This window comes from Melitaea cinxia, chromosome 18 (genome assembly GCF_905220565.1).
Source record: "Melitaea cinxia chromosome 18, ilMelCinx1.1, whole genome shotgun sequence".
NCBI lineage: Eukaryota > Metazoa > Arthropoda > Insecta > Lepidoptera > Nymphalidae > Melitaea > Melitaea cinxia.
Window position 1 is genome coordinate 1,823,477 of NC_059411.1, and position 23,033 is coordinate 1,846,509.

Sequence of the window (23,033 nt, forward strand, 5' to 3'; positions counted from 1 at the left end):
TGGCGTGTGCGCTCGGAATAAAAATGACCGATTTTTACATGATTTTCCAGTAAAGCCGGCGAGAGGCGTAGTCAGCGAGCTGCACCGGTGTCTGCGGAATACGTAATGTATTATAAGTGCAATATTTGCATTTTGAATTACTCGCCCGCGGGCCCGCGCTGGGAGAGGGTATGAGACCGCCATTGGTTCCCATTGCAATTAGCTTCTTCGTCTTTTGTTTGGAAATACATCGCTTTGTAACTTTACTACCTACCGCCTTGTAACTGTTCTATTATCGCATAACACGTATTGATCTATTAGCATTTTAATAACTATGCAGCTGTGAATTTTACATTTACATATTTTTTTAGAAAATAGCGCATGAAGCGCTTAAAATAATAAATTAACTAGCAATACCCGTGCGAATAATTCGCACTAAATAAGTAAAAAAAATACCGACCGTCAATCATGTTGACGTTGTTTCAAAATTAAAGCCGTCATATGTATAATTTAATTAATTAATTAATTAAAAAAAAAACAAAAGCAATATTTTTTTTTGTTATGGATCCCGGTAGAGCAATCAATTATCTATAAAATGATATATAATTTATGTGGAGTAATTGTGAGGTTTTTTTTTCTAAAAAGGGAGGCAAACATCTTAATCTTAGCGTATTAATATGTATGATAACACACAGACTAAACACATTCAAATTCACGACACAAGTATTGTCAACTTTAAATATACCTAAATACTAAAATTATCAAAATACCTAACATTTCGTAGTAATAAATCTAGACTAAATAAATATCAGAAATGAAAATGAGCGCGTCGAGTTCTCGAACCCTAAGCCCACTCCGGTCTTGCGACCAGCACGTCCACCACTCCTCAGCTCCACATCAGCATGCGCGCGACGATTCGCGTTGTTATTCCCCGCGCATCCCAACCGAACGCGATCCATCACCTGCCAATTTACTTACATTCTTATGCCAATGTTGATGGACATTTTTATTAATCAGTCAGACTATCGAACTGACAAAACTTAAGCTCGATACTTTTTGTATTGTCCATTAATTGGAGGAAAAACGTTTATTGTCTATGCACATATTAATTGCTCTCGAATTCCTATGGAATTAATTTATCTTCTTTGTGACATCTAAAAAGCGGTCGCATTTAAACGACTCCTGATGTAGTGTAGTTCAGGTGGTCAGGTGTTTGTAATTGATTCGATCGGTCTGATGATGAACTTAGAACATGAAGAACAACACAATGTGTACGACACTTGTGCGGTTACAGTGACTTGTTATTCAAGCACCATAAACGACACAGTCATGGCATTTTATCAGTAAATAAGTATCACGAAACATTTTCCATGTGGTTACCGCGAAAACCATGAGAATCTAGTAAAGCTGTCGTGCGAGGACATTATGTATTTAGTTTAGATGGCGCGCGTGGCGGGAATGCGCGCGCCGACGCGCCGCGCGAGATATCGCGCGGGATGCGCGCGCGCAGCATACCAACAAACCTCCTAGATCCCAAACTGTCACGCCATCGCCAACGATTATAACTTTGTCGCACCGGTCCGTAAACTTTAATTGGCAATTCTCGTTACGACGGAACTTAATTAGTATGGAATTGATAAATAAAAGCTTTAGCGCAAGCGTTGACAACCGACGCACCTAAAATAACATCGACGTAACTAAGATAGAGGAGTCGAGCGAGACTTCCAACTATTCCGGTGGAAAAAAGCCCTCGATGGTCGTAATTAATTCATAAAAATACGCGCGTGAAAACTTTTTCCAACGACACGAATTCTTACTAATCTCGCCGACTTATTTGGGTGCACACAAACAAACACAATGGCCGATAAACGAGTTTAAATCGCAGTCCGTCCGGACGAGACAAGCATGTCATTAAGAGTCCACGACGCCGCTGCCGTCCCCAGCGCGAGCTATGCGCGTTACACAACACTATTCCTTAAGTCATAAGCCACCGTTTGCGAGCGTTTCATATTTATCTTTGACAAAAATAATTTTGTCGTTATCAGATATTGGATTGACATATCTTGAAGTCAATCTAGCGTTTTTAAGTTTTTCAAACAGATCGAAGATTACAGAACGCGGTTTGCTTGCATTATTATAGGCAGGTACTAAAGTTTGTTTGACGTTAATTGTCGCGTTTTTTAATTAATAATTTTCAATTAATTGATACGTATTTCTGTAGTAGATTCTACATATTGATCGCTTTTACTTTTTATTACAATTCATATGGACCACGGACATAATCCCGTCGGAGTCGACCAGAAATGAAAATTTTATTCTTTTGAATACCTTTCAAATAAATAATTAATGGAAAAGATTGTTGAAACAAAGTAAATGAAAAAAAATTCATTCCTGAGGCTTATTTATTTCGAATGTCGTAACATATCTTTATAAGTATGCAAAATATATTATAAATTTTCCGAAACTATACAATAAGACTACGATGCTAGTTCCATGAATTACAAGTGATTAATAGATTAAAGTAAATAAGTACACATCTAATTAGAGCAGTTTCTTTGCCCCCAGATTCCATGCGGGTTTCAAAGGAGAGGCCCGTGAGCCAGCGACGCGTAGCCATCTGTCACACGTCACAGCTGCTCCTCCCCGCGAATCCTGCGCGCCTGGTACTTCTAATTATAGTCCACGCTAATTAATTAGGAGATACCCTCGCCAACACTTTTGTTTCATTGCACGAAGAGCATTGAAAAATTGTCGATTAAGCTCGACGGAGTTTTTTGTAACGTGGCAATTCATTTCTGTTATTAATACATTACTACCCCTTTTCATTAAAAATAATGACATCCAGAACTTCGGTTTTCTTTTGACTAATTGCAACATCCTTCACCGCTGATTCGATAGTAGTTCAATGAACCCGATTCGTGACGAATTTTAAAACTGGAACCATACATAAAACAGACGTCATGATTAGAGTACAGTTAATGATAAACTGCGAAAATCCGGTGACAATTCATGAGCGAACGAGACGAGGCTATACGTCGCACGCCGGGTACGAGCGAGACGGCACTTCACACGTGAGGTATAAAAACCGAGGCCGTTGATTTTATAATTTATTTGTTACACATTTGTCGTTGCGTGAAGATCGAAAGATACATGAGCTTTTTGTAGAAGACTAGTGGGTAATACGCATCACATGTGATTTGAGGAATAATTTATGTTGTTTTTACAGCGAATGTCGCCGTACGTTGTCGTAAACTAGGAGTTTATTGTGGACATTATGTTACCACGACTGGATAAGTAACCGCAATGAGCCTCGTAAAGAACCATACGGGGAAAGGATTTTCAACATAATTAGATTTCAGGGAACATTAATAAGATCAGAAACAAACCAATGATGCTCGTTTCCACAATAAAACGACTTCTCGTTTAAATGCGGTCTTCGACATTTGCCTTATTTTTATTATTTATGGTTGAGAAAATAAAGCCGGTGCATCGACTGTTAATCCGATGTCGACGATCATTTTTAATAGATGCGGTATAGATCCATCAGTGGCGAATTAGCCGGCTCCGTCGAGCGCCAACTCGCTGTCCACCGCGACGCGCCCGCCATATTTCAAACGCGTTTGAGATATAGGCCGCGTTTTATCAATGCATCGTCGCAATGATTCCTATGATTTATAAGTAATTATTATTGCGCTTGTTAATGTCGTTTTCACGGAACATTCGCAACCGTCGCTGAGATAATTTCGTTTTTAATTTATGCGCCATATAAAGATTAGCGGTATTGTGAATTTGATGTTCAACGTTTTAATCGTTAAATATCTTTGACATCTCTATAGTAATAGACTTTAACTTAATAAAATGTGTATATTATTTACATAAACACTGTTGAAGTTATAATATTACAATGTATTTAATTAGATACGTGTGTAATATGAGTAGGCAATGACTAAGACTCGTAATATATTCTCGATCATATACGCTGTACTTGAATCGTAAAAACTTGAATCCTAATATACATATTAACAAGTCATAAACTTTAAAACTACAAGTTGAACGCCCTACAGGCGATCCTGACAGTTTACGTGGCGAACTCAACCCAGGATAAAATATAGCTCGCGTTCAGACGGACACCGTAGTGAGGGGGCAGGGGCTAGGGGGCCCGGGGGGTGTACGCAAATAGCTGGCGTCGAGCAAAACAATTCTAGTATGATGTTATGGTGCAGATCAGCCTCGTGGAAATTTTGACTACCCTAGACTCTGACAGCTATTATGATTTCTAATTTCTAATTCTACCGTTTTAGCTATTTAGTGGCACGACACGTTGTTGTTACTAGCTTGGTTACTATTTTAGAACCAATTTATTAAGGTAAAATATACTGACATTTATTATAAACCGCGTCCAGCGACCATCTTATAAACGACACTATCATGATCCCATAAATGTTTAAAATTAACTATCATTATACATCAAACGAATAACTTTTTTTCATCCCAACTGTACACAAATTATAAATATTTAAAGAAAATGTAAACTCGTCTTCCGAATGGAACAACAAGAACAGGTGAAAATAAGCCAGATCGGGAACTGGGGCCGAAATGGTAAGACGTTCGGTTCGTTCTCGGCAATATTTATAACCCGGTTATAACGAGACAAAGAGACATGGGTATATCGATGCACTTTATATATAATAACGGACGAGGCGGACAGACGGACGAGCGACAGCCGCGAGACGACTATAAATAAATAATGCGCCAACATTTTATTATTATCATCATCGGGCACGTGCGGCGACATTCCGCCACTCTGCCAGCTTCTGAGATTCTCGAATGAACGACTCTACGAGCGGACACTAGACGAAAAACAGACAAACAAACCACCCATGTTTTTATAGTTAAAATTTAATATTCGAATATCGCGTTACTTTAGTACAAAATAAATAAATCATCTTTACATTACAAATCATTACATTAAACTAGAAATTAGAAAATATATATTTATATTTCTTTTTCTGTAATATAAAAATACCCTCGAAAAACACGAATTTCCCAAAAAACAAAAAACAACTTAGGAATAGAAAAATCGAACGTAATCAAGTTTAAAAACACTCAGAGGCCGTTAATCTAGTAACGAGTCCTGTACAATCGTCTAGAGATCTGATTGCGGATCGCTAACAAAGTCATTACTCATAAAAAGATTATCGCTGTAACGGACCACTAATGTCCAATTAGCGAGTATATAGATTCAAATCGTTTTTCAAGTATTCGAAACGGCACCGAGATATAGGTAATTGGTGAAACGTCAACGAAAGTAGGAAGTTCTCTTGTGACCTAGATCAGTAACAGGCTGGCAATAATAGTAGAAATGTGTTGTTATTAACGATACTTTGGAACTTTAATATCTTGGTTTTGAATATTTAGAATCGACAAAACAATTGTCTATGAGGTGTGGTAACGTATACGCCTGAAAAGAGATCTCCAAAAATAATATAATAACTTGAGCCAATTCACTAACACGGACGGTGCCAGAAAATCTAATCAATCTTCTCCAATATTGAATTATATTATATTTAATTGATTTTCGAATGATTTCCCTGACTCGTTAGAAAGTTGAATTTACATTCAATTAACCGACGTCTCAATATTGTTAGTGCGGTAATTATTTCGGTCTCCGCTATTTAAGGTGTCCAGGGTAGTCGCCTCATTGATTATTATTTTAACGGACTATTAAAATTTGATGACCACTTCCACTGCGTTCATCTTCGAGTCACTACGTATTAGTACAGTGTTCTCGGTACTAAAAACATAAAACGAAAATCCTTTCATTCCAATCGAAACTCTAAAACGATCCTCGAAAGATTCAAGATTGAACCGAATTTTTACGTCGTACGATCGTTCTCGCAGCAATTGCTACACAGAGTGTCGGGGCTAAGCGTTAATAAAAATAGTCGTAAAATCGGATTCCGACTCGAAAACGAACCCTAAACCCGCTGCCGTTGGGTCGATAGTGTCCACTCCGGACGCATCCGATATCACAGGGACGTGTGAAATAAAAATCATGCGTATGCACACATTCGTTAAGAATTGACACTTATTAAAGAGGATAATTTTTTTTAATTGGCATGACGACATCACTTTATTTAGCTGACCACTTGTGGCGTGACATTGTTTGATTTGAAACTCCCTTCGTTGCTCACGTCAATCATTTTGACACTCTCGCTCAATGATCGTTCGGCTGCTTCTTTTTGCCTTATAAAGAATATGTACGAATGTGACACGCGCTCCTCGCCCGTAACCTTTCGATCGATTTATGATTCGAATGCGTTCCCTTTCGATTGTCGATGGACTAATTTCGGATTGTGATCGCAATTTTAGACGGAATTCGAAAGTTGTTTCTTTTTATAATTCGATGATCGAGTAATAAAACTTCTCACCTCGCGCGGGGCGGGCAGGATAAATAACTCCGGACGATAATTAAACACACGCGAGTGATATTCAGAAGTCAGATTCGAATCCGACTCCGTTATCGATGCCCACAAAAAGCATTGTGAGCAAATCATAAGCCGAAGCGTTCCAAATTCAAATTGCTCGATTCATATTTAGAATAAAGACTGTGATTGGCCTCCGAGCGCGTGACCAATCGCTAATTAGAAAATGTGTTCGACGATGTGCTTTTACGGAAGCCGATCGCTGTTCTATAATTAAACTTTTAAATTTAATTCGAATTTTTGATTTCGAACGCGCTATTTACACTTCTGGTGTTACTGTGGCCAGGTTTATTTTGTTTTGTAAGAAGAAAAAAAAAAACGAAAGATGCGAGGCGCCTCATTCTTTAACATTTTAAGATGCTCCGACCAATATCGGGTTTCCCACTTTATTTTATAGAGATTCAACGCTATTTTGTTTCTCGTCTATTCACTTTTTTTAGTCTATCTTTTGAGCTATCATATTTTATTTTTAAGACAAACTAAGTAATAAAACTTGATTAGGTGCACTTTAAGTATTTAATACAAATCGATCAATAAATATATACAACGAAGCAATATCCGACCCTCCATTTTATTCAACTGCAAAATGTACACATACCAAATTGTCTATTCTTACATCCGTGTCGGAAATCAGTCAAGCCTGGCTGGGCGGAAATCTTCCTGGTTTGCCAGCAAATAGCTCCGCGGGGCGCCGCGGGGCACTGCGGGGCGCTGAGGGGCACTCTGCCCCTAATGTCACGGAGCGCTGGTTTCGCTGAATAAATGCCCGACCGCAAGGAAATATTGCACTCTTATAGGATTCAATTTCCTTAAGTTCGACTGTTGTAACTACGGGCACCGTCTAGTGTGAAATTGCTGGCTATGTTGTGGTTTCTGATTGTGTACATACCGACAGGTTCTCTTTATAACTAAACAAATAAAAAGACTCTTTCAATACTTTTATGTATGACAATTAGACTTTTAATGATATTCGCACTATTCTTGACATACACAAACACACACAAACAAAATAAAAAAGTACTTGACCCAAAACAATAACATTATTTTTGTAAAATATAATTTAGCGACAGAACAACAACATTTCTACGATATTTCGTAAATGTTTTTGATGATATTCATCAATCCTGAATCAGATGAAGACATCGACGTCCCGCGGCTCCACCTGGTGTAATGGAGCACAGCGGGCCCTCTATTGAGGGCCTGCTGATAATGAACAAGTGATTTGAAGAAGCGTTGCAATTTCCAGTTAACACGACAGCTTTTAATTTTTTTGTTCAAATTTATGTTTCAGGAAGAGGGTTTTTTTTTCTCTTTAAGATATTTGTTTTTCATGATGGTATTATTAGGAAAGAGTTTGTATATCTAAATATACAATTAAGAAATTATGTTTGTTTTACACAAATCTTAACTGCTGTGGTTCAAGAAAATGGACTTTATTTCAAGTGACGATATTATTTGTAGTGTAATAAACAGCTACAATCAAACAATTTCTTATAAAGGAAATAATTACTGACAACGCCATGATAATAAATTACACGGCATTTACGACTAATTTATTAATAGAATTTTCGCAAAACCTTAGGAGCGTCGTAAACAAACCGCCGCAACGTGGCCAATGGGCGATCGTAAAATTCGTTTATGCGTTTTGATTGGTCGACAACTAGCCAATAGCGGAGCGTTCCAGATTTAAAAGCGACGGTTTACGATCAGGCGGCGTCTTTTTCTGTTTTGGCGCCAAATTTCTTTGCCTTGGATTATTTTATGAGAAAAATAATTTTTAAATAGATGCAACAAACACTAGTAAATACAGTTTAGTTTAACAATATGTTCCTTCTTTTATACAAATGTAACTATTAATTTTACTGCTTTTTAAGCTAATTTATTGAAGTACCCTCAAAACTAATACATAAATAGAAAAGTAAAAAAAATAATCGTTAGTACTGTCTGATGTAAGCTATGTGACGCTGGAATCTAACAAGAGTTTAGTGGCCAATAAAGTCATCAAGACGGACAGGCCCATATAAATACATGCGCGTACGCAGCCCGTCAACGTGATCTCCGGGACTACGCTTGACATTGCCCACGTATAATAACTTATTAGAATGTCGTATTTTTTAAATTCAATTCAATTTTATCGACATGGAACTAAGTGATATACATGGAAGCAATATTTAAAAAATAAAACATATGTATAAGATATGTTTTTAAAAATCTCTGGTGTTATTATTATTTATTTTTTTACATAATTTATATTATGTATAATACTTTAATAAACGCTTCACACTCAACAGATCCCCCAGTAGGATTTTCTCTTTCTCCAGTGCCGAGGGTCCGGAAAAACATACAATATACAATCACAACGCCCAGACCACGACTAACATCTATATGGTCGATATAAATGTCTATCGTGAATCAAACCCGCGACCGCTAGCGCAACAGCCAGTCCATTTACCGTTGCGCCAACGCGTCGTCAACTACTTTAATCATGTAATTTAAAATAATCAAAATACTGTCAAGATCAAAAACTGTTTCTTCTTTTCTTTATATTTGTGTGTGAACTGTTTTTATTATTTTGTAGTTTTTTTAGTTCTGGCAATATTTCTAGCACATTTTTTTTTTACTTTCACACCAAGGGGAAAATAAAAATTGTCCCCGGCTGGTAATCCCGTAATATTGTCGCCGTGACGAATCCGTGACGAATTATCTGCTTTCCCGGACAAATCCCGGACCCTATGGTTTTATTATTTTACTTATAGCGGCCCCATGGCCTGCATTATTCATATACTGGTGATTGTTGTGAATGTAATTGATTATTGCTACGGGTAATGTTAACTTTTTTAATTTTTTTATTCTGTACTTTTTTTGTCAGAACTATTCAAAAAAAAATCAGGTTATTTCCACAGGTTTCTTAGTGTATTATGGTAATGTGTATGTAAATATGTGATATGTGTGAAATTATTACTTTTAACTTTCCATAGTTTCCATATGTTTACAGTCACAAAAACTGCAACCCCCTACTTTCATATAATTTTACTGTTAACCTCTTTTGTTTTCAGCCTAAAACAAAACCAAAACATATCTAGCATTACTCGTTTCTTTTATTTAACTTAATTATTCGTTTCGACATATGTAATCATCAGAAATATTATTGATTTTTACACTTCACTCTGATCCCTACAATTCGTGCCTTTGCCATTCCCCTAAAAAAACACCATTTAAACACTGGCCATTACAAATTTCCCGCCAATTATCTGAAGCTAACCCCGAGCTCACCCGCGGCTCGAACCCGCGCCCGTCAACGGCAGACGATAAAAAATAAATAAAATATCAGCTTGTCAAATTCGTGAAAAGAATCCGCCATGTTTATGAGACATTGCGGTGTCTTTACGCACTGTATTGAGATGTGACATTTTGAATATGCGTTGATTTTATAGTCTATAAACCATAAAATAGCTCAACAAAGTAAGGAAATCACTTTAACTAAGATCAAAATTACGTCAAACACAATTTTACAGTATTTTAACAAGAATTTGTTATAAGAGAGTATCATTTTTAAAATAAAATTTCATACTTTTATATCAAAGCCAAATGATCCCTTAAAACCAGCAGTGCGTGAGGGGCCTAGCAATGGCGGATTGGCGGTAAAGATTATCGCGCAGGGTGCAGTAAGCAGTAAAGAAACAATTTTCCGGCTCTCCCGGGGTTCCAGAATCTGCGACACGATAAAAATACGATATTTTTCCTTATAAAATATTCTCTCTTTATTCCAAAACTCCCTCACCTTTGAAACGGTTAACGAGTTTATTTCAGTCTTGACTTCACTTTAGGGATGTTATAAAGTTAATAAAAGTCGATTATATTATCGATATAATAATGATTATCGATTAGTGCTGTGTTATGAAACTTATAATATAAAAACAAACTCAGTTATTATTTCAAACAGAACATTTTATTGTAATCCGTTCAGAGGAAATAAAATTATAAATTAAAATCACATTGACATACAAGATGGACGTACACCAAATAGCATATTTATTATACATTTACGAGTTAGAATTACGAAAAAATTATTTTATATATTTTTTTAAACAAAAACCTACCGAGATGCGTAACTAAGACATTCAACTACATAATTAATGTTAAAAAAACTCATATACAGACAAAATAACCACCGAAGGCGTGCCTTCGTCTCAAACATAATCACTAGTTAGGTTATATTATGGCTTCCATGTTAACAATGTGAGAAATAATATATAACGCAAACAAAACAACTCAGTTCAACGCCCAAAACATATCTCCAATACTCTAAACAAACATACAGAGAAAGGCGGCTCCTGTCACCGATCCTGTAACTTGTGACTGCACTGTCAGACCACTGGTGATGGGAAACAAAATCGATTGCAAACATCGATATCGGCACTCGATAGTTACAGAATCGGATCGCCACTAGTAGCACAACGTGAACGTCTATCTGTGAACGTATACTAACGTAATGCATCGTGCAATAATGCAGTATCGATATCAGAATTAATGCAGTGTACAAAAATACAGCAAACAATCTTAACTATGTAATCGTTTACGTCTTATCGAAGTAGGGATAGTGTCGGAGCCACATTAACGCCACTAATTATTTTTAGAAGCATCTAGATTTCTATTTATAACGCACATCCATATAATATATCTGATTATTGAGATCGCTCGCGCTCCGGCCGGGTCCGGCACCGGACCGGCTCCCGGCCCGGGCTCGACCGTCCGCGAACTGACTAAAATTACACCTAGCGTATACTGAATACGTATTTCCATTTCTTTAAACTAACTAATTTTAATATTTTTGTGCTCCTCGTCAGCGCGGGCGCGCTCCTTGCAGAGGACAACTAACATCTACCCACCATTTAAACCGATGACAATAATTTAAAACTCTTAAGTAACTCTTATTATCTCACTTAGGCAATTTAAAGTTGTATCTTTACGTATACTTCGTTTTTTATTAGTTTCCCGATAACCTAATTAAGTTTTAAACTAAGCTCAGAATCGTAATCGCAGCTTCTAGAAGATCTGAATGGCAATAGTTCTGCGGCCTCGAGCAAGAGAGGATTCGAAACACTTATGCTGTAGTTACTCACTATAGTTAATTATTTATTAGTATACACATATTACAATCAACGTTATACGTATGTTTTTTTTAAATCGTATACATAATTCCGGCGCAAAACAAATTTCGAACATCGGCGCAAATGTTCATCGCAGAAGGTTCGGTTCGCACCCGTCTCACCCCTTCACTGTATCGTGTGACAATTTACTTTGTTCCAATCATTTAGAATTAATGCAATTTTTCAAATGGTACAGTGCTAGAGGTTGGCCAATTGCAAAAACGAAGATTTGTTCTAAAGGACACTTAAACTAGCGGCCCGCCCGGAGCCGTGCAACTCCGCGCGGGCCGGGGCCGTACAAGCTAGGGAGGCGGGACATAGACTAAAACGCGAGCACCCCCTTAAAGACTTCGTTTTTGCAATGGCCAGACTAAGAGCAGGGGTGCACGAGATAGCTCGTGGTCGAATTGGGTGCTAGCTGGGGATCGCGCCTCTGAATCAGGTGTGACTTGCTATAGGGGGTACTCACGACGTCGGGGGTGGAGGCGCCGTCGTGGCTACTGTCGGGCGCGGATCGGGGCTCGCCGTTGGAGTCGGGCGGCCGCGCGCTCTCCCGCTCGTCGATCACCAGGTCGATGGGCATCTTGCCCTTCAAGCAGCTGATGTAGCGGTGGCAGAAGTTGTCGCACAGCTCGTGCACCTGCACAACAATACCCAGTTAACTTTACTCTCGGACACCGTCTATTGTTTATCTACACAACTAGATCGGCAAACAAGCATACGGCTCACGTGTGGTAAGGGATAACCGTAGCTTATAAACACTGACCCAATCCCTTATCCCCCCACGGGTTTTGCCACCTTTCCCACCACAGGAACACAATATTATTTAAGAGTAGTATTATTTCGCTTTGATCTTCTGTAAGGTACTTCCACAGACATACTGTTCCATATTTTGAGCAAGAAATTTCTTGATAATCCTACCTCAGCAAAAATCAAATCTACTAACATCCACCGTGCCTTTTAATTACAACTACCTTATAAGCGGAGTTTTATCATCAAATAGCTCTAAGATATTTCTCATATTTTTGTTAAATTCAATTAATAACAAAACTAAACATTCTGTGAACCACAGCGGCCCGCCGTGTACCGTTGGGACTCGTGCAACGGGTCGTCATAACGAATTCCAAACTAATCAAACAGAATTGATTGCCTCTGATTTATCGACTAATTAATGACACAATCACACATTTACATAGACATTTATATTGACGAATGTGGCCGCTATCCGGCGTCTTACGTAACTAAATACTTATTTATAACATAAATAAACTATAATTCATATTATGTTAAAACATTGAGTTAAAACGTGTTTCTTAAACTTGAAGATAATTCGGAGTTGAGTTCAGCGACACCTTAGTGCTGGGCGACCTCTGAACTAATGTTTGAACGAAAACAATACAAAGTAAAACAAAGGGAAGCATGTGGAGTCGTCGCGGACCAACTGACGCACACGCGTCGCATCGTAAAACAAAAAACTTCTTATTACAAAAGTAAATATATTTTTTTTCGACTTGCCCAATAAAATACGACCCCCGACGGCGGAGTATTAATTTTTACGTCGAGGCCTTATAAATTTTCATAGGCATAATTAACTTAGAAATTAACATAAGGCAATAAAATAGCTAACGAAATTTTTAGATAGCGTTTACAAGGTGAAATGTAATAAAATGGCGGCAGGTGGAGTTCGCGGACCGAAAGTAAAAAATACAAAAAAAAAACACGAAAAGGACATGGATCGTCTTAGTTAGCGGATTTGAAAATAGAACGCGTCTGCGGAAGCGGAAACGACGCTACCCGCCGTTGACAGCTAATTATGTCTCTAGGGTTGTAATTTAATAATCGACGACTTTTTATGAAAATCGTAAAACTGTAAGCTCATTCGATAAAACTCTGCACAAAATTTGTATTTCCGTGAGATCAGAAAGGTGATTGATTATTGAGCTTCATTCATAGTTATTTGAAGTTTACAACTTACTAGCTGTTGATAGCCATATTTATGGTACCGAATTTCGTATCTCGTAACATAAACAGTTAAATGGCTAATATCTGTCAAAACTGATTTATATCATTCACGAGGTCAAAAAAGAAGCACTATTTATAAATATTTTCAATTATTTAGACTTTTTTTAAATCACGACCGCTTTCGATCTCCCACTTTCGTTCGAACCACGTGCAATTATTTAAACTTTTATTTTTATCGATAGACGTATAATTCGAAAATAAAATTAGAAATTCCGAAACAAAATGAACATATACATTTAACAACGAAATTAATTCCAATAATCCGTCGTCTCGTGACCGATGCCCGATCTATTCTCGACCGGAGAATGCGACAAAGATGACATCGTAACTCTTCGTATATCCAAATTTGGGATTGTTAGCTCATCGGATGATAAACGTCGCAAGTGTTTCCCTCGTCACTCGAATATAATCCTTAAATTAAAGATTGATAGTGTCATATTCCCGCGGAAATGATCCGTGGATATGATCGCGCGGGTGAAATGTTGATGTCTTTAATGAGATATTACGGCATTCCGAGCCCGCTCCGAGCCGATTATCGTTTCGAACATCGAACTCTTTCCAGAAATTTAAATTTGGAACCCGGATTGAGATATGGTGTGTTTCTGAACGAATTCTTATTTTTTAATTTGAAACGTGATATATAATGGCAGTTCGTTGACGTTTAGTTTGAGTGTTCTTCTCGTGTTCGATATTTAAAACTATTCGGAACTAATAATCTTTTTTTAAAATACTGATTAATAGGTTTTGTCACCGACCAGGTATCGCGTATTTTTTATAGTTTTTATGGATTGGATCTCGTCAGGAGAGTGCCAAAAGCGTGGGTAGTATAAAACCAGCTTAGCAATGTATGCCACGGTCGATCATCTTTTTTTTAAATACTATAAGTTGCTTCTCGCACTAATGCCGTCTGTGGGTGCGACTAGGCAGTAAAGTAAATTGGTATGTAATTTATTTAAAAAAAATAACATCTCCAATCAAACGCGCGGGAATTTGTAATAATTTATTCGAATTTCAAAACATTCCATCATCTCGTGTCATAATACGTTAATAAAAATAGTATATTATAACTTCTTTATCTTTGTTTACTAATGGATGTATAACCCGTTTTTATATATGAAGTCTTAGATAACTTATTTATTACTTTGTATTACTAAGTCTTTGTACACAAATAACCCTTAACTACCTTCGATTTTACATGTTACGTCAATTATATTGTGGGATTATTTATAAAAAATAACTACAAATATGCTGCTGCTAATTCTTCAACTGATTTGTTTTGTCGCGAAAATATTGTTTCAATGAAGTAAAAAAATATATATATACGAGAATGTTTTTGTAGGGTTAAATTGTAACTTAAAATTAAAAAAGAAATATATGACTTTAAGAACCCAAGCCTCAGTATGATTCCGTTTTTTATTATAGAACCGTTACCGAGATCTCAACAGAAGCACAATATACCTACATGCATAAAAAATATCGCGGGGTATAATCGTACCCCGAGATAGTTAAGGTTTAATTTTACATAAAATATGCGTAAGTCGAATTAATCCACAGCGAAATGCATAGGCAGATGCAAAAACGCATCGGCCGACATTTCTGATCGGAGGGCCATCGGTTCGCTTCTTTTTTACGTTTTTGCGCCTTTTTAGAGCTTTTATTTCTTTTTAATTTAAATAAAACCTGAACCGGCATTCAAATGAGAGCCGATTGGTCGCACCTCACTCGGTACGATAAACACTTCTAGATACTTATATTATTATCTATTTTACAAGTTTAATGTTTTTTTTTTTATGTTGTTATTGTTATTTTTTTTTTAATAAAGGTAAAATTTAATTAAAACGATTTCGGTCAATCAACGCGAAAGCGAACGGTAAAATCGTGTCACACTATCGAGTTAATGTACGTTGTAAAAGTTATAAAACTCGGTAACGTCGTAAAGGGTCCCCGGTTCGAGGCCCGTAAACCAACAAATCTGACCTACATCATAAATCACTTAGCCACGTTGTTACAGATAAGGTTTACGAGTTAGAAACAAAATATGAAAATAAAGTGGCGCATTCGGTAATCAGTTAGGCTCTATAGCGACCGTTTAGTGCTTCTATTTATTAAAAAAGAAGAAAAAAAAAACTATATTTGAGTGGGCTGTATATATTTACTCCTTAGGCTGGTTTCGTCGGTCGCGTTTAAAAAAGAAATAAATCTAATAAAGGCCGGTATGACCGCAGGAATCCGAACGTCTACCACATAACGTAATTAGGGAACAGTCACTCGTCGACTACATAAAAAACCCGCTGCTGGGACCAATCGCCGTTCGAGCGACCGAAAAAGACCCACGATTCGAATTTCGAACTCGATGTGACCGCCGGCGGCCATCTTTAAAAAATATTAAAGCATAAATCAAAAATGTTATTGGATATTTTTTAATGTAGATATAATTGTGTGATCGTTAAAACGGATCGAGTGTATGAACTTTTATTTTATTATTTTCTATTAAAACCGTGTATTTATTATTCATTGTTATTAGTAATATATTCTCGTTACTCCGGCAGGTACTCCGCGCACCTGAATCGAACTAAACGAAATCTCATTGTGTTCGACGTTCGGACGTTTTTTTACGTACGTTTTAATTATTATTTAAGCTCGAAAACATCACCTGTGAACGGTGTGTAGTGAAGCGGAAATGGCTTCGACTAACGGCATCTTTTTTCATAGATTTTATTTCGATAAAAACTATGAACGTGATAGAAGTCGACGTCTATAGGATATGAGCACATGATATTTTTTGCTCACATTCGTCTAACTGTAGGTATTGTTTTCCTTTTCAAAAAACAAATTGAAAAGGCGGTATTATGCGTATTTAAATTAAGTTTATTTGTATTTAACGTACATTTCTCGCGTCCCGCCGACATGGCCGCGTCGAGCGGTTCTGGTATTTTGAATTTCGAACGTCTTATTTTTATTCTTTTAAATGGCCTTTATATCGCCCTCCGGCCAGCGATTCGTAGACGTATCACATTTCGGGTTATCTCGTTACGGACCTCTTTGTTCATACCTACACATTACTTTTTCACCAAAAATTTACCGGTTTCGAGCACTAGGCACTATTACTTAGGTAAGTATCGGCGCCGGACATTTCACGAGTATCTGTGGGAGCGATACACGTATCTCATTTCGAAATCGCCTCCGCGGATGAAACTAGTTTGTTTAAAACGTGACCATAATATTGACGACTCTGTAAATTGACGAGTCCATCGTCGTAGTCCACGGACGGATGGATATTTGAATTTAACGGATTTAATTAATGTCTATACGCGTGAATCGGTCAATTTGATTGCGGACGACAAAAAGGCTGGTCCCGCCGCGATACCGTTACCCGTCGAGGGTATAATGACGCGAATCAACGATGCGACACACGTAAGAAGTAGACCGGTCTCGAACGGAACGAGCCGAAATCGGAGATAAGGGAAAAACAAACATACAAATGCGAGTGCGCTCCCATTCACGGCCGAACACCTGACCGCCCGAACGCGACGCTATTCGCACTCTATCGCTAACGAACTATGAACGAATTTGAATAATTATAGAACAGCGAGCGAGCGTTCGCGACATCTGACTTTGCCAGTTGTCCTATGAAACGTTCGAAATTTAAAATTTTAAAATTTAAAAATTCGAACTCCACCCGAGGTGTGAACGTGTGCGTGCGCCGGTTGCGTGACATCGAAACGTTATCTCGGCTCAAAATCGATAGCCGTCGGATAATCGTAACGATATCGCCGGACAATGTCAGCCGATATCTTGGGACCGGTTTGCGACGCCATGCATTCCCTTGTGAATAAAACATTAAAAGACACTTACTTTTTCTAATTCTAATAGGTGAAACCGTAGTACTTGTATCGCTTGCACCATCTGGAAAGACAGAGCAGAATGTTAGTTGAAGTTGTCTGTGGTGTTTTGTGACGTCACAGCTGAGGTTCAATCAGACAAAGGCGACTCGATAACAATGAGCTGGACGATGCCGGAGCCCCGCTGTGCGGGATATGCCATCGTTGTATATATTTCATATTACGAAGAATGTCTAAGCTAACTATAGAGTTACACGTTATATTTTAATGCTTCTGTACAATTTACTGAAGGTTAAGGTCATTGAAGTTCACTCCAGACATATTTATAGCTCTAACCGGATTAAATTGTAAACAATGTATGCTAGAAATAGTAAATTACAGTAAAAAAGTTTACGCAAGCAGCACTCGGATAAAGACCTGTGTTGTATGACGTCACAGCACATTCTTGTTCGATTTTAAATATTTTTTCATGCAACTATGCTGGTAAACAAGTGTAGGTTTCGAAATGCAAGCGGTTATCTCAAGCGCGTTGCAAACTCTACCACCCCCCCCCGTCCACCTCCCCTCCCCCTCTACTCTCCCCTTACCATAAAAACACAATACTACCTGAAAGCAGTATGATTTTGGTGTGATCTTCCCGAAGATTGAGGTCCCAAATGTGGCTTGGTATCGGATGACATTGATTTTATTCTAACACCTAAATAATATAACAGCACGGGCGTTACGTACTTGCGATCCTAATCACAGCTCTATTTGAAGATCTAATCGTAGTTTTTTTTCTAATCGATAGCATCTCAAAAGCGAGTTAATGCCGTTTTAATAGTTCCATGATTTGTTTCTGATTGCCGAGACGTGCGCCGCCTTCGGAATAATCTCCAGAACCTTTTGATTGATGGACTTTATTAGTTTACCGCGCTTCGATACCAGATAACGGAAGTGGAACGGACTGTTTTTCAAAATTTAGAATGGATTTTGTCTCTTTTGTTTCCTTAGTTATGCTATGGAAAATTCTTGGTGTATTAAAGTACAGAAGTAGGGTGTTTTAATTTTTTTGGTGAGCTGGCTTAATAACCTTGATATACTGATAGAACTGAATCCATAACGATCTTCTACCATCTTTCAGCTCTTTTACCCTCTCATTCTTCTCTCTCTAGAAATACAATTGTGGCTTCTGCGGAACTACATGTGTTCATGAGCGGAAGTGATCATTCAACAGCAGGTGTACTTGTTTTCAACTATTTCCATGATAAAGAAAAGAATTAAATTGTACCTCTCTTAAGTAATGCAATTTTTTCCAGTAACTACGTCAAAGGCCAATGAATACATAATATAAAACTTTATAGACCAAGCTTAAAGATAATGGAGATAAAGCTAACAGTGCACTATTTAATTTACATATTAACAGCATTACAAAAATATCAGACGAACAAAGTCATACAAACAAACAATTTAAAAAAACATTAACAACAAAAATACGCAAATTTATATTCAGATGTTCAAACGATCTCTTATCATCTTTTGACAAATCTTAGCGAGCAAGACAAATCCCGACATATATTCAAACAAGTGTACATTTTACCGATTATTATTTTAACACGCGTACCGGTATCAATTAGACGCCGCCCTGTTCGTTTGCACAGACGTGACAGGCGAACAGATAAAAATTTGTTGACACATCATATATATCTGATTGTGACCTCTATCCTTTATGGGATAAGGTCGTTGTTCTGCGTGAGCCAGATGTTTGCCCTGTTTGAGGGAGGCATCGTAAACACCATGAACTCAGTCAAATCTGTTTGCTCGACAAGCCACTTATGTGCTACCGTTGTACATGTCAAATTTAAAACTTGTAAAATACTTTAAAAAAGCATGTTTAATAAACTTGTTCCCTGTTTGTCTGTTTGCTTGAAATATAAGAAAAAGTGGAGTGAAAAGTGATTGAGTAGTACAAAAAATCTCGTAGTACTTTGGAAATATTATTTTTAGGCTATACCAATAATACGAGCACTGAGTTCAAAATACCTAGAAATTATCAAATATTTGAAGGATACAGAACTTATTTTAATAATATTTTTTTCCAGATTATACTGCTACATCACCCAGAAATAAAATAAGCCAGAAAACATTTAATAATGACACGGGTGCAAAACTGTTTGTATGAATGTCAAAACGGGTGAAACTGAGGGAACCACTAGTCAACATTAAATAGTATATATACGTACTTTATTATATATTATAAAATGACAAGTTCTAGAGGACAGTATTATTCTAACATGGACTATCGAAACTAAAATATAATTAACTATCGGGCTTGATGGCTTTCAGTTGTGCCAGGGGGTACTGTCGATTTCGCAAATGTCAAGTGGAATAGAAAAGACACGAAGGAGAATGATCAGTGTTGCTGACATTGTAAGCTACATTGATTATTATAGACAGCTAAAATATATATAATTTGGCTAGTCAGTAAGAAAAACTAAAGTGGGATATAAAATTTTATAAATGTATCGTTAGATTTTTGCTTAGATCATGAAACTTAATTTTTAAGCTACTCATTTGAAAAAAAAAAAAGTAAATATGGTAAATTTTTTAACATTTAGATCTGCGAGTAGAAACAACTAAAGCCGCGTGCTGGCCACATATAACCTCATTATAATTAAAAAAAAAAACTATTTATTTTAGGGTCAAAACACAAAATATACTATAAATTGACAACTTATCGAGTTATCTCAATAAACACATTTCCGTTTGTTTAAAAAGTCTCATATTTTTATTTTAAACAAACTGTTTCTAGTGACCCTGTGACAAGCGGTTTTTTTTTTGAGATTGAGACCATAGATTATAGAGTGGTGTCATATTTTTTTTAATATAACTAAGTCGGCAAATAAGCGTACGGCTCACCTGACGGTACGCGATTACCGTAGCTTATAGACGTCTGCAACACCAGAAGCATCGCAAGCACGTTGCCGCCCCATCCCGATTCACCCCAAGAGCTTTGGCCACCTTACACCAATAGGAACATAACACTGCTTGAAAGCAGTATTAATTAACTGTCATCTTCTGTAAGTTCGAGGTACTTCCCCAGTCGGGCTGCCCAGGTATATATAAGTAGAAGCAAGTAATGGAAGTATTTAGTAATTTTATTTTTTGTGCATTTTAAGCTTCTTTAACTGATAATATTTAAACTATCTGTTAATTTTGTTTGTTATATCATTCAGCGCATACTACTTATTGCTTTTGGTTTTACCCCTAATGATAATAATCGGTACTTGTTTATATTTTATTATGAATTTATTTAAACCTTTTAAATATATTATTATCCGCCATTACACTTTAATGTGTGCACCCTAATGGACCACTGTTTATCCAAACCGCATCTGTGTTTGCTCAGTCACAGCTCAAGCAACGAGGGTCCATGCATCCGCAAACATCTCTCTCATTTGTAACTCACACATAACTCAGTTAACAATTACACGTCAAAAATATTATTTAATCTGTAGTGCTTTTTTACATGTCCGTATTTTTTTTTTATTCGCTGTTATAGTAAACAATGACGTAATTCCTCAACCCGTAACAATACATTCTAATTAAAGTGAAGCTACACACAACAAGTGGTGTCTGCGCAAGGTGTAAAGAAGTGTTGAAACAATATCCCGGGGCGAATTTATTTAATGAGTCGATTTTTAAAAGAGGGGTTTCTACATTAAATTATTTATAGAAACCGACATGGAGTATGTTATTTTATTCTAAACGAATTATAAAAATTATTGCGTTAAAAGCTATAATTAATAGTTTTAAATTTTATTACACGTACGTTACTCATTAAAATAACGTAGTAACTTTTTAAATATTGTGTCTATTTTTTTTTATTTAAGGAAACAAATTATAAAACATAATTAAATTATCATATATATTTTTAAATTAAAATTGAGTGTAGGGCATCGCGTGTCGATGAAACATTTTAATTTCGTTGACAGCAACAAACAGCGCTAGTAATTACACGCGTCCGCCGCAAGATGGCGCCCTTTCAACCGTAAGGAATTACTCCGAATGTCTTTCAAAAGATCCCATTGAAAACTAAAATAACGTCAATTGAATAACCGTAAACAAGTAACAAGAGCCACTTCCTAAAATAACCCCCGGCGGTTTTTATTTAAAGGAAACTAAAGAAACGGACAGACTGACACGAATTACTGCTTTCAAAGCGTTTTTGTAACGAGTTAATAAGGAGGGATATAAATCAACATGAAAATCATCTTATAATGTTTTTAACGAACTCAATTTGCACAAAATTGGGCATTTTTATTTCACATTATAATATCTTTAGCGATTTTGTTCGACACCCGGTAACGATACGCTAAAATAACATGGTGGACAATACACAGATTAAATCAAATAGTTTTTGTCAAATGTGTTGTAACTTCTGGCGCATTTTCGTCGACTGTACTTTTTAATAGATTCATTACTTCGAGTTAGGCAATGATAAAGTTAATTCCAAGTGACACCGACATTATCTAAGGCACACACATGTGGGCTGACAGTGGCACCACATGACAAAAACATAAAAATTCAACAATTTCTCGTAAGTTTGTTCAGCGCCCGGATGTGCCTGAGTTTGTTTGGCTTCCTTATCTGAAGGTTCACGAGCATCAATGGCGCTTATCTCCAGGTAACCTGACATAGCAGTTTGTGCTGTCACGCCTCGCTACTGTTTTTTACTTACTTTCAAATCACGATTTATGTTTTCGAAAATTTATTGCGCAATACTTGTGCTCGAGATTTTTTTAAAAATTAATTCACAATTAAGTCATATGTCGTTAACCGAGAAATTAAAGAGTTTTGTAAGCTCCACACACCCGTACCGATCGAGGAGTCGTCGGCTCGATTCGATTAGAGCGATTCGAGCAGAGTCAACATCGCGTCGGCGATTCGTAATGCCTTAGATTTTATTTGTTAAAAATCGGTTAAGTACCCGTGTCGAACGGCTGCCGTGGGTGGCCGCCATCTTTTTATTTCGCTTTTTGTGCGCTAGCCGCGGGAGACGCCGTGCGATTCAGCATTTTATGAGTGACAATATACGTACAGATCGAGTTATTTTTTTCTTTCCATATAGTTCCTTTATTTCGTCGTTCCGAGAAGTATCTCATATACCTGCGGCTAATTTTAGACAGGTCTTTAACTAATCAAATCGTAAATTACTCGGTCGCCGGAGACGTGAACTATAAAATGTTCACTATTTTATGGCGTATTAAACTCGAACCATTTATTTATCTTTTGACGAAGGACATAATAAAATAGTGGGATACTTACTAATGAGTCGACCTCTGGGTCCGCTATGTAATAAGGTTTCTCTTGACGTATCTGTGGATAGAGAAAGATTCGTTAGTAACACGCAATCAGATCAAGTTACGATAAAAATAATATAAGTTTACAGGTCGAACTTTACTTTGTATGTTGATAGTTAGACGTTGTTACGTTAACTAGCTTAAAGACACATGCTTATTAAAAAAAAAACATAGCCTTTATGACTAATTCATCATCGAAAATAATAAGCATTG

The 23,033-nt window shown here is 37.0% G+C and overlaps 1 protein-coding gene and 1 long non-coding RNA gene across 2 annotated transcripts in view; one reads left to right on the top strand and one right to left on the bottom strand.

The window, feature by feature from the left end:
• Positions 1-22,830, bottom strand: part of LOC123662263 (homeobox protein homothorax) — a 196,947-nt gene extending 174,117 nt beyond the window's left edge. Inside the window, exons 1-3 of the mRNA XM_045597130.1 lie at positions 22,786-22,830; positions 17,492-17,542; positions 12,084-12,254 (exon numbers count right to left, since the gene is read on the bottom strand). Of these exons, the coding sequence (XP_045453086.1) occupies positions 12,084-12,254; positions 17,492-17,542 (222 nt within the window). The 5' untranslated portion in view covers positions 22,786-22,830. The remainder of the gene's footprint in view (positions 1-12,083; positions 12,255-17,491; positions 17,543-22,785) is intronic.
• Positions 1,893-2,826, top strand: LOC123662266. Its single transcript, XR_006744464.1, has 2 exons — positions 1,893-2,123; positions 2,545-2,826. It is a non-coding gene; the product is annotated as an uncharacterized LOC123662266 (long non-coding RNA).
• Positions 22,831-23,033: the final 203 nt, after the last annotated feature.